The sequence below is a fragment of the Nerophis lumbriciformis genome, linkage group LG18 (genome assembly GCF_033978685.3).
Source record: "Nerophis lumbriciformis linkage group LG18, RoL_Nlum_v2.1, whole genome shotgun sequence".
In the NCBI taxonomy this organism is placed as follows: Eukaryota; Metazoa; Chordata; class Actinopteri; order Syngnathiformes; family Syngnathidae; genus Nerophis; species Nerophis lumbriciformis.
Window position 1 is genome coordinate 32,344,309 of NC_084565.2, and position 13,325 is coordinate 32,357,633.

The 13,325-nt window shown below is 37.4% G+C and overlaps 2 protein-coding genes across 3 annotated transcripts in view; both read left to right on the forward strand.

Annotated features, from left to right (window-relative positions):
* pdgfra (platelet-derived growth factor receptor, alpha polypeptide) overlaps window positions 1–10,324 on the forward strand; it is a 48,026-nt gene extending 37,702 nt beyond the window's left edge. Inside the window, exons 25-28 of one of the 2 annotated variants that reach the window (XM_061978097.2) lie at window positions 366–465; window positions 551–656; window positions 6,921–7,156; window positions 9,062–10,324. In XM_061978097.2, coding sequence (XP_061834081.2) covers window positions 366–465; window positions 551–656; window positions 6,921–7,156; window positions 9,062–9,209 — 590 coding nt within the window. In that variant the 3' untranslated portion in view covers window positions 9,210–10,324. The remainder of the gene's footprint in view (window positions 1–365; window positions 466–550; window positions 657–6,920; window positions 7,157–9,061) is intronic. The other variant, XM_072915092.1, reaches the window with a different exon arrangement.
* A 1,265-nt stretch (window positions 10,325–11,589) lies between these two features.
* The window catches only part of kita (KIT proto-oncogene, receptor tyrosine kinase a), a 129,649-nt gene continuing 127,913 nt past the window's right edge, over window positions 11,590–13,325 (forward strand). Inside the window, exon 1 of the mRNA XM_061978101.2 lies at window positions 11,590–11,735. The gene's annotated coding sequence lies outside the window, so the exon portion shown is untranslated. The remainder of the gene's footprint in view (window positions 11,736–13,325) is intronic.

A 13,325-nucleotide genomic window follows, 5' to 3' on the forward strand; every position in this document is an offset into this window, starting at 1 on the left:
CTTTTGACCCAGCACATTTGCTCACATTTTCAGTAGACTCATAATAAATTCATAAAAGAACCAAACTTCATGAATGTTTTTTGTGACCAACAAGTATGTGCTCCAATCACTCTATCACAAAAAAATAAGAGTTCTAGAAATGATTGGAAACTCAAGACAGCCATGACAGTATGTCCTTTACAAGTGTATGTAAACTTTTGACCACGACTGTATATGATTAATCTCTGAATGTATAAAAGCCTAAACTGACATTAAACAACAGTCCAAACCAAGTGACTAAATGTGGCTGCTCGAGTGCTGCCTAGATCATTCATTCTATGGAGCAAATGTTTGAACGTTCTCATGTTTGTTTACTTCCTGCAAAGGTGGAACTCCTTATCCCGGCATGGTGGTGGACTCCAGCTTCTACAACAAGATCAAGAGCGGCTACAGGATGTCCAAGCCGGAGCAAGCGTCTCACGACGTGTACGTCGACGCTCCTCTTTTCTGACAGAAACCACGCCGATTCTCTGACCTGCACCGCAATTACAAGTCGTCCTTGTGTTTGCAGCTACGAGCTGATGATGAAGTGCTGGAACAGCGAGCCGGAGAAGAGGCCGTCCTTCCTGGGCCTGAGCGACACCGTGTCGTCCCTGCTGCCTTCCAGCTACAAGCGGGTGAGTCCCCTCCAAAAAACCTTTTTGGGCCGCCTGACGCTTTCACTACTACATCTGCTTTCTAACGGAAAAAAAACCCCTTTTATATTTGACCTCCCGCTTCGACCTGCGCATTCTCCCCCTGACGTTCATTGCCATGTTTGCCGGAGGCTCCATCTCACATGTCTTGTTCTCAAGTCACGTTGCTAAGCGCTCAGTCAAAGGGAACGTTCACATGACGACAAGCCGGTGAAAAGACACAATTTGGTTGTCAAAACAAATCGAGTCAGATTTGTTCTGTGGCACTTACAATTTACAACCTTGCATTCGACACTGCCTTTGATCACTCGCAGCAGACGAGTGCGCTGATGACACGCTAACAATTATTTTCAATTCGCTGGATTCTGTGTGAAAAGCACAGGCGGATAAAGGCCAATTATGCAAGATTTGTATCGGAAAGAAAAAAAGAAACACTATAAATATTGTACTATGCATGCCAGACCAACTTCATGTTCTTGGTCTGATCTAAAAGTTTATTTTGAATAAACTACTTGAGAGTAGGGATGTCCGATAATATCGGACTGCCGATATTATCGGCCGATAAATGATTTAAAATGTAATATCTGAAATTATCTGTATCGGTTTCAAAGTTATCGGTATCGGTTTCAAAAAGTAAAATGTATGACTTTTTAAAACGCCGCTGTGTACACGGACGTAGGGAGAAGTACAGAGCGCCAATAAACCTTAAAGGCACTGCCTTTGCGTGCCGGCCCAGTCACATAATATCTACGATTTTTCACACACACAAGTGAATGCAAATCATACTTGGTCAACAGCCATACAGGTCACACTGAGGGTGGCGGTAATGACATACACATTTCGGGAGAACATCCGCACCGTAACACAACATAAACACAGCACAACAAATACCCAGAACCCCTTGCAGCACTAACTCATCCGGGACGCTACAATATACACACCCCTCTACACCCCCCCCACCCCACCCCCCCGCCCCCACCTCAACCTGCTCATGCTCTCTCAGGTAGAGCATGTCCCAAATTCCAAGCTGCTGTTTTGAGGCATGTTAAAAAAAATAATGCACTTTGTGACATCAATAATAAATATGGCAGTGCCATGTTGGCATTTTTTTCCATAACTTGAGTTGATTTATTTTGGAAAACCTTGTTACATTGTTTAATGCGTCCAGCGGGGCATCACAACAAAATTAGGCATAATAATGTGTTAATTCCACAACTTTATATATCTGTATCGTTTGATATCGGAATCGGTAATTAAGAGTTGGACAATATCGGAATATCGGATATCGGCAAAAAATACATTATCGGACATCTCTAGTGATCAGCATATTTTTTTGCATAATAATGAAAACAGAAACACAAAATGGATGGCACACCTTATTCTGCTCTGTTAACAGACGCAATCCACTTTGCACACGTTTAGTAGATCAGCTTTGCGTGTGCAATCAGGTTTGCACGTCTTTTAGTACATGCAAACATTTAGTAAATCAGGTCCTTGATGTGTTTTAAACCGAGCTGTCAATCGATTAACATTTTCAAAGAGCTTTGCTGTGGATTAATTTTGATTAATCATTTTTAATCTGCAAATGCATATGCAAAAGTGCAATATGTTTATCTGTACAGTAATCTATTTATTTATATCTGCACCTTATTGCTCTTTTATCCAGCACTACCATGAGCTAATGCAACAAAATGTTGTTCTTATCTATACTGAAAAGTTCACATTTGAATGACAATAAAAGGAAGTCTAAGTCTAAGTCTCTTAATCTATATTTAAATTTTGCATGAGGAACCAGGAGACAAGAAAGGACAGAATATATAGGACTTAACGTGTTTATAAGACACATTTAACAGAGGCTTTTCTTCTTTTCTGACTTATAAATGTTGTTTCAATGTCAGATAGTCGTGTTAAACGAGGCCAGAGCGTCAAACAATAAGGTTCATGCATTTGAAAGTGAAGCCTGCATGCAGTTCTGGATAGCTCTTCATGTTGTTTTACGGTCTGTTTTTTTTGTTTTAAACGGGGTCACTTTGACTTCAATGCGTGCTGGATTTACTAATATGGGCATGCCCGTGTAAATGTTCTAATCCTACACCCTCCCCCGCGTGCACAATGCTAACACTACTTCAGGGGTTCCACAGGTCATAAAAATCATTAAAAGTCGTTAAATGGATTTGGCGAAATTTAAGGCCTTCAAGGCATTAAAAAGCATTAAATATGATGTCCAGGGGCATTAAAACATTTCGCACAATTGCAATTGGCCACAAAAAGGACAACAAAACAAACCACCAAACCCAATTTTTCCAATTGGGGGGAAAAATTGCTCAATATTTATTGAAGTGCAGTTTTTTTCTAACAAATATCGAGAGTCCATTTTAAGTTATTCCACCTTCCAATAACAATAGTGCAAATACTACAGTAAAGAAAAATATGTCTATTGCATTTGAAATATTATATATTATGATTACATTAATGCTTAATTTGGCCACATTTAATGTAAACTATTTAACATTATTATTGTCAAATGCTTACATGGTTTTATATAGACAATTTTATGCTTTTGACTATATCAAATAAAGATCTGACATGGGCATTAAATCTGATTTAAGTTGCAATCTTGGACTAACTTCTCGAAATGCGCTGCCAGGGACGTTTTTATTTTCCAATTTTGGAAGAAATAAATATGTTGCTATATATTAGCCGCACCGGACCATAAGCCGTAGATGTATGCCGGTACGAACGATTTTGTAAATGTCTATTTACATACCTTAATTGTTTCCAAACGATGCCTGTGACACGGCAGTAAAACGGCTGATCAAACAAAACAAAAGTCATCGTCATGGACCCACTAGCTGACCTAAACAGCTAAACAGACTCAATAACTCCACGGTGACGTCTTGGTGAATTTACGAAACTGAAACAATACAAAAAGAATGCCATTGTAAGTTAATAATACTAACACAGACACTTGTAAACTTGTTAGCATAATTGCTAATGCTAACAACGCTAGCTTGATTACATTACTTACATTACATTAATTCACCCCTATACAATATCCTACCCTAATACCCTACTGTGCAATATTACCCTTCGAGTGCAATACATACGACACTGATTGTTATTACTCCGGTACTCTTGTCTTGTTCTGTATATTGTACAGTATTTTGTATATTGTTTTATATATTGTACAGGATTGCTTATTATTTTTATTGGATAGTAGTCTGTTTAGTAGTCTATCTTTATTACTTCTTGTGCAATTTATTTTTATCCCATATTCGTTTCCACTACCGCACCTTAAGTTGGAGTCCTTAATCTCGTTATATGCAAATATAATAACAATAAAATCCATTCTATTCTATTCTATTACAACAGTATGTACAAATATGCGCGAACACACTTCTACAGACATCACACGTGGTAGGATTTAGTAAATATGAATTGTTTTAGTTATATTGTAAAACTTCACAAACGTTGCTTGGAGTGATGAATGAAGAATGCTTTCGAGCAGAAACGCTATGGACGAATAGTAGATGGAACGGGATGTACTTCCGGTTCAAGGCACGAAACAGGAAGTACATTTTCAACCCGCAGCACCTGCACCAAAAGATGGCGCCATAGCACAAACAATAACACACCTTTTCTGTGTCTCTGTCGGTGTAATATCAAAAGTATTAGTTGAATACAAAACATAATGGCCGTTAGCGATGGAAAAAATCCATAAAAATTAGTTGCACCGTTTTATAAGCCGCAGGGTTCAAAGCCTGGGAAATAAGTAGCGTCTTATAGTCACATTGACAATAAGGATGGATTAATTTGATGAATCATGTCCATTTTACCATCCCTATTTAATACATTTGTTTAGTGGCCCTGATCCACCATGCTAACGTTTCACACAGAAACTTGAGACATGTTTTCAACAGCTTGTGTTGTCCAAAAGGCGCGAGCGACACAGGTGGTGCTAAATACTCTGTTAAAGCCGCACTTGGACTCCCTAATGGTGTGTTGCACTTCCTGCAGCTGCAAGTGATGACCAGTTGGATGTCAGAGAAGAGCGCTGCCTGGGCCTCACTACCCCCGCCTTAGCTGTACCACCCAACTCTTAATGACCTCGTTAAAGTCTGCGCCACACATGCTACTTCAAAACAGCCTCTCCCTGATTCTCAGACTCTTAAAAAGCTGAGTGGTAATGGAGGGACGCTTGTTTTCCCCACCTCCTGCAGTATGATTTACAGTTCACATGGCGCCATCTAGCTTTCAGTGCACAAACTTTTGCTGGCTAGTTCACCATTTGTCACTAAACGTGTCATTCGCCATTACAAGAAAATCTTTCAACAGCAAAACACGTAGAACCACCCCATTTTTCGCCACGTTTTTTAATAGTTGTAAAACGGCCTGTTATTTACCCAGACGTCACGACTAAAACGTCTGCAAAAATGCCATGAATATGTTCCCATCTAAATTAGGAATTAATGCGTTGATTAATTCACGACTAAGAGCTCTTCTGATTATTCCAGGAGCTTTCTTTTTCTTGCGCATGCACGGCAAGTATGAAGAAAAACAGTAAAAATAACAAATAGGCAATAAAGAAAAACAGTAAGAAATAAAAAGTAGGCAATGACATATGGAATTGATTGTTGATGAATTGCTTGTTGAAGCATTTGTGGCACTACCCGACTGTAACCAGCGGAGGCGCTGTCTGAAGAAGTTAAAATACAGTGGAACCTTGAATAATAATCTTAATTTGTTATTGACCAGGGTTCTTAAATAGAACATTTGTACAGTAGGAATGGGGTTCATATGGCCCAATTCGTCGCGGTTTTCCTGACACATGAAACGTGACGAATTGGGGTGATTCCAACTTTAACCACAGCGTCAGTTGCAACATAGAGTGGTGCTTTCCATCATTTTCAGCAGACTGCATTGCAAAATCCACCCAGGAATGGGGCCATATGAATCCCTACTGTATATTGAGAAAATGTTTCCATAAGAAACAATGTTAACATGAACAATGGGTTCAAGCCTTGAGAAAAGTCCTTATTTTAGAAATGTGTGTACACTGAACACAATTTGAAGCGCTTCACAGTTCCGTATATCAAAAAAACATAAAAAGGGGTGATGGATCAACTTTTTGACTTTAATAACAAAGCCAAAACAACAACGAGCTGAAATGTCCTTATTTGTAGCCGCCTTACTGACACACACACACACCGTCACTAGCCCTGTGGTGCACTCAGTTTGAAATCACAAAAATTAACTTAATGGCAGGGTCACTACAAAGATTAGGAATAAAAATAAAAAAAAAATAAAAAAAAAAATACAAAATTATATATATATATATATATATATATATATATATATATATATATATATATATATATATATATATATATATATATACATATATATATATATATATATATATATATATATATATATATATATATATATATATATATAATTATACAGTTCTGTATACAAAACAAACATAAAAAGGGGAAATGTCCTCATTTGTCGCCGCCTTACTGACACGCACACACTGTCACTAGCCCACTCAGGTTGGAATCACAAAACTCCTTAATTTAACGACAAGGTCGCTACAAATATTAGGATTTTTTTCTTTTTTTTAATTCACTTTACCTCGTTGATTTATCTTCTTGGTGTGTAGCAGAAGGGAGGAGGGAGGAAGAGCAGTGTCGACAACGCTGTGGATGTGTCCTGATTGTTACAAACCACACATCGCTTGTCCATTGCTTTCTTTATTTTGTATTTATTTATTTCTTTATTTATTTATTTATTTTCCCCCCCCCCCATTGCTTTCTTTAGACTCACATTGAGCGAGCAAAACTAGAAAAAGATGAAAAAAACCCACTTAAAAAGCATGCAAAGTAGCAATTAGCAGAGTAGCTAATGACAGCACTGATGGAGCACCAACCATCAATTAGCCCGCCCAAAATGATTGTGCTGCCGGGCACAAAATGGCTGCAATGCGAGGCACACAATGGGTGGATGACACATTCGTACAACAAAGCATATTTTTATTCGGCCTGTGGTTCGTAAATCGAAAACTTTGTCAATCAAGGTTCGTCTGGACATAAATGTTGACACCGGCATAGAAACAGGAGCTCAGAACATCCCTTTTAAAAGATTTTTGAAAGAACAGATTTATTTCTTGTTCACTTTTTTGTCCGCGAGCAAATGCTGACTGGTGCAAGTCATTTATGTGTACACTCGTGTCCCCTTTTCCAGCATTACGAGCGGGTCAACCGCGACTTCCTGAAGAGCGACCACCCGGCCGTGACCCGCGTGTGCGTGGAGAACGACGACGCCTACATCGGCATCGCCTACAAGAACCAGGGCAAGCTGAAGGACAGGGAGAGCGGCTTCGACGAGCAGCGCCTCAGCTCCGACAGCGGCTACATCATCCCCCTGCCCGACCTGGACCCCACGTCTGACGACGAGTACGGCAAGAGGAACAGACACAGGTACTGCAACCACAACGCCGCAAAATATATGCTGACTTGGCAAAGTAACCTTCAAGCATTGTGTAGCATCGGTTTAGTCATGTTAATAATCGCCATCTTTTAGTAATGAAAGCAAGGACAAAGCCTCAATAAGACACAGAGAAACCTCGGTTTACGAACTTAATTAGTTTTTGAACATGTCCATATTTTAGTTAAAAAAAATGCATATATATATATATATATATATATATATATATATATATATATATATATATATCCCTACAAGCCTGTTTCGCAGGTTTTCCTGCTCTTCAGGAGATTTATATATATATATATATATATACATATATATATATATATATAATGATGTAGCATCGGTTTAGTCATGTTATTAATAATCGCCATCTTTTAGTAATGAAAGCAAGGACAAAGCCTCAATAAGACACAGAGAAACCTCAGTTTACGAACTTAATTAGTTCTTGAACATGTCCATATTTTAGTTAAAAAAAAAGCACACTCTTCAAATATATGTATATATATATACATATATATATATCCCTACAAGCCTGTTTCGCAGGTTTCCCTGCTCTTCAGGAGATTTATATATATATATATATATATATATATATAAAAATATGTGTGTGTACGGATATATATATATATCTCAAACCAACATAACAAGGGAGAAATGGCTCAACAATCTCTTTTTCATCCATTATAGCTAGCTTAAATCCCTTGAAGAGCAAGGAAACCTATGAAACAGCCTTGTAGGAATGAAATAGCCTCCTTGTTTTTCCCTGACTTAACATATATTTTGTTCTACCCCGGTATTGAGCACTGTATGACGGATAAACCACAGTAACCTTGACTATATACATTATATACTGTATATATATATATACTGTATATATATATATATATATATATATATATATATATATATATATATATATATATATATATATATATATATATATATATCAAACCAACATAACAAGGGGGTAATGGCTCAACAATCTCTTTTTTATCCATTATAGCTAGTTTAAATCCCCTGAAGAGCAGGGAAACCTGCGAAACAGGCTTGTCGGGATGAAATAGCCTCCTTGTTTTTTCCTGACCTAACATATATTCTGCTCTACCCCGGTATTGAGTACTGTATAACAGATAAACCACAGTAACCTCGAATATATACATATATATATATATATATATATATATATATATATATATATAATGTCAATAGACACACGCACATACACAAAAGTCTCGTTAGTGCGCTCCAAAATGTTAACCACCATGTTGGTACTATAATTTTACCTTGTGTCTGCAAATATTTGGAGTTTTATGTCATAAGCCGACGTCATTTACTAGTTTCACCTCGTAAATCTAATTCCTGGAATAAACGAACATTTGCACGACATTGTAACTTTTTGAGTTCCACCTGTGCATGTCTTTTACAGCCGATTTAGAACACAAACTTCACCTGTAAAGGTGTTGAAGTGGAACTACAGGGGCGCTAATAAGTGTCACAGCTAACCAGGCCAGCTGTTGCATTGTGGGATTTGTAGTGTTTGTGTGTTGTTGTTGGGTCTACAACTATTAGACACATACAAAAAATGGCATCACACATTTTTGTTGATGTTAGTAAATAATTACCCCCTTTTATAAAACTTTTTTTCCTGTGTCGCTGTTCTTGGATTAACGGAATGTTGTGGCCTGTTGTGTTAGAAGCAATTGTCCAAGAAATATTTTATGGTCAGACTTGGTTAGCATTTTTCGAGGTACGCGGTTTTGGAAATATCCTAAAAGTGTAAAAGGGACACGTGGCTAAATGGCGGTCCTGTCGCCGTGGCAACCGCCTCTGTTTCCGTTGTACGCTCCGTTTCAAGGCCAACAAATAACGTTGCCTGTGTTGCCCCGCTGCAGCTCGCAGACGTCCGAGGAGAGCGCCATCGAGACGGGCTCCAGCAGCTCCACCTTCGCCAAGCGCGAGGGCGAGACCCTGGAGGACATCACGCTGCTGGACGAGATGTGTCTGGACTGTAGCGACCTGGGCGAGGACAGCTTCCTGTGACGCTGGGACACGAGGAGGAGCCGCCGTCAAAAACCGAACCACTCTCAGACTTTGAACTCTTCCGGGACACTGCCCCCCCTGCTGGGCCGGAGGACCGAGTGACGAGGACTAAAAAAAAGGCTGCCACATTTTAGTGAACAAAAAAAACAAAACAATGGAGAGCTTTATTTATCGGGCATTCTTTAACTGCAAGAGCAGCTTTAAACGACATGTTTGAACCACTATGTCAACTGGTACACCCTGCAGGAGAACACCTGATGCTGGCACAATCAGTAGCAATACTTTCCAAAGCACAAACGTGTGTGGAGAAACGACCATTATTATTATTATGATGGTCATAATTACCGTATGACGTTCTCAGTGGCTGAATTATTTTTTTACCTAACCGTCGTGTATTATTTGTGAATATGAAGTATGCCTGTGCGATTGAACCAAGGAGTGTGATTGTGTTGTAAATACCACCAGAGTTGTTGTTTTATTAAGAGGGAAATACATGTTTTATACAAGCACACCAACACCAAGGCCTTCTGTTTCAAGGACGATCCAAGAAGAGTATTCCGCAATATTTGTTGAGTGCTTTGCCGTGTTCGCCACCCTCCAAAAGCTACGAGTTCATACGATGTCGTACATCAGTTTGTCGCGTGTTTCCCTCACCCCCCAGCTGCACCACTGCCCTTTTTATGTCGACTGTGACGCCGTCTGCAATCCAATGTTGCACTTTTTTTTCCTCCTTTGTTTATGTCGCAGGAGACGTTTGGCCAGGCTGACGGTACACTTTCTGTTCAAATAATAATAATAGCTAATCACCCAAATAAGATGGTTTACTACTACTATTGTTCCATTATTCTTTGTACATTCAGATGATTTATATTGCAATAAATGCTTTAAAATGTGAAAAAAAAGAAGAAAAAAAAAGGCGTCTCGCTCTCCAGGTGTATGAGATATGAAAGTCGTACAGTAACGGATGAAGGGTTGCGAACGTGAATGATGTGAAATTGTAAGACATAATTTATGTAAGAACAAAATAACAGCAAATTATAAGGAGCGTTAGGATTACATTGTAAAAATAAAACAATATAATAATGATGAGAACTAAAATAAAAAAAATTGGTTAATGATATTAAAGTAAAATGAATGAAATTGTCATATGAGAAGAAAGGTTAGTTGAATATTTTCTTTACTATATACTGTATAATCTATACATCTTAATTATTACATTTTTTATTAAATTAATGTTGCAATTTTGCTAAACATTTTTTTTTTTTTTTTTTTTTACAAAAAATTACATTTTAATATGACAAAGTGTAATTTTATGAATATTACTAATATGAATTTGAAATATTTGGAGTGAAAAATTCACAGAAAAAAACCAATGAGGTGGTAATATTGTGCTTTTTTATTTTATGAAAATTCTGAAGTAATATTATGCAAGTGACGTTAATGATAATTATGAAGTTGTGATATTATGAAAAAGATGATGAGAATTTTATGTGAACAAGGTTTATAAGAATAAAGTCTTGGAAAAAGTTATTCCATTGAAAAACAGAAAACAATATAAAATACAACAGTCTTATAATGAATACAATTGTGATTGATGAATGATTGATTTTGACAATGAATGAAAGAGTGTAAAGAATAAAATTTTCATGAAAAAAGTTTAAATTTTAGGATATTTATGAAGTGATAATATTATTTTTTTTAAGTACCGGTAATGAAAAATAAGTAGATACAAAATTTACTATATGTAATCAGAATGTATTAATTATAATTATTATTCACTATACATCATTATATTTTTTCTGTAAAAGTAAAGTGGAAATTTTACTAAATATTTTTTTTTAAAGATTGAACTTATAATAATATATTGTAATATTACAAGGGGGAAAGTCAATACTACAAGAATAAAGAAAAAATTTATAAAAAAAAGACTACATTTTATGAGAATATGAAGTGATAACATTGTGATTGTTTTTAATTAATGACAATTATAAATAAAGTTACAATATCATGCAGAATTTTCAAATAAGAATCCTGAAATTGTAATAATTATGAAAAATATACTGAGAATACAATTTAATTATTACTAAAATAAATTATACATTTATGTCAATATAGGTGCAGTTTTCCAAGGATTACATATGGGAAAAGAAAGTAATTTTATGAGAACAAAGTCATAATCATCGTCCAATTTTATAATAATTAGAGCTTTGGAAATGATGGATTTTACTTAATGTGTTGGTCGTTATTATTTTTGTGTATATATATATATTTTTTAAATTATTATTATAATGTACAGTTGAGTGTTTTACACTTGGCTCCTTACCCCTGAAGTGCTATTGAAAACAGAAATGGGTGAAGGTGTTGTTACTGCTTTAGTCCACTAGAGGTCGCCTTGTACATATTTAATGGCGTCTTCCTTCACAAACTGGGGGGGAAAAGCAAGAAACAAGACAAGTGCACTAAGTGCTCTCGATGACGAGCTCAACCTCAACTTTGGAAATGAGAGCTTTGACCCATGAAGTTGCGGTAGGAGTTTTTGTTTTGGGTCATTTTAAAGAGCAATTATCTCTTAAATAATGGCTGGTGTTCGCCTTCAAAGCCACCAGATGCTAATGCTAATCTAAACCTGCTTAACAAAGTACATAAAGCACATACTCGTCCAAAAAGGAGTAGGAAGAAGCAGAGTTTACAGAAACCTAATTGTTGCTAGTTTGTGGCCCCCGGATCACTTGAATGCAGCCAAAGAACATCAGAGCCCAGTTTTTACAGGTTTAGTTTTTTTCCCCCAGTCTTTGTTGGATCTGTTGAAGCCTTGAGGCTCCAAAATAGTTTCACCTTGGAAAAACAACTTGTTGTTTGTATAATGTCTCATGACAAACACTCACCGCTGTTCTTGTGGTTTTGTTTTACATAAACAACAACAATGATTCATGATAACAAGTTACCAACAATGGAGGCGCCATTGCAAAGAGCTGCAGTTTATTACGCGGTTTATTTCGGAAAAACAACCAATGAGATTAATGCCCCCTTTTTGCTACACACTGTAAAAATGACTGTTGTTGAATAGCAACAAAGTAAAATCCAAAATAGTTGATGACAGTAGTAAATGCAGTGGATTCCCGCAAACCAGAAACAGCAGATAACCTAAATTACTATGGTTGTAATAGGTAGAAAACACCGGACTTTACTGTGCAAATAATAAAAACTTGTACAAATCATTTACAAATACTGTAATCTCACATGCATGCAATTACGGTATTATTCTGTCTAAAATAAAGATTTTGCAGATAGTACATTTGAATTTACAGCATACCTTAATTCAGGGGTGTCAAAGTCAAGGCCCGCGGGCCAAATCCGGCCCACAAATGAATTATCTATGGCCCCCCGGGATGATACTTAATCAGTATCAGAATCGGCCCGAAGGCCACGGCCGCCTGCTGCTGTTTTGCACGCACCAATACGCCATCAGTGTTGGCGCTTGGAATTTTCAAAATGGGGTCCCAAGTCATAAAAATGAACTTTCCTCCAGAAGGTCTTATCTATGTCCATGTGATGTCAGATGAAACAAAAATTGAGCTGTTTGGCCACAATACCCAGCAATATGTTTGGAGGAGAAAAGGTAAGGGCCTTTAATCCCAGGAACACCATTCCTACTGTCAAGCATGGTGTTGGTAGTGGTAGTAGTGCTCTGGGCCTGTTTTGCTGCCAATGGAACTGGTGCTTTAAATGGGACAATGAAAAAGGAGGATTACCTCCAAATTCCTCAGGACAACCTAAAATCATCAGCCCGGAGGTTGGGTCTTGGGCGCAGTTGGGTGTTCCAACAGGACAATGACCCCAAACACACCTCAAAAGTGGTAAGGAATGGCTAAATCAGGCGAGAATTAAGGTTTTAGAATGGCCTGACTTAAACAAGGGGACAATGCTGAAGAAACAAGTCCATGTCAGAAAACCAACAAATGGCTGAACTGCACCAATTTTGTCCAGAGGAGTGGTCAAAAATTCAAGCAGAAGCTTGTGGATGGCTACCAAAAGCGCCTTATTGCAGTGAAACTTGCCAAGGGACATGTAAGCAAATATTAACATTGCTGTATGTATACTTTTGACCCAGCACAT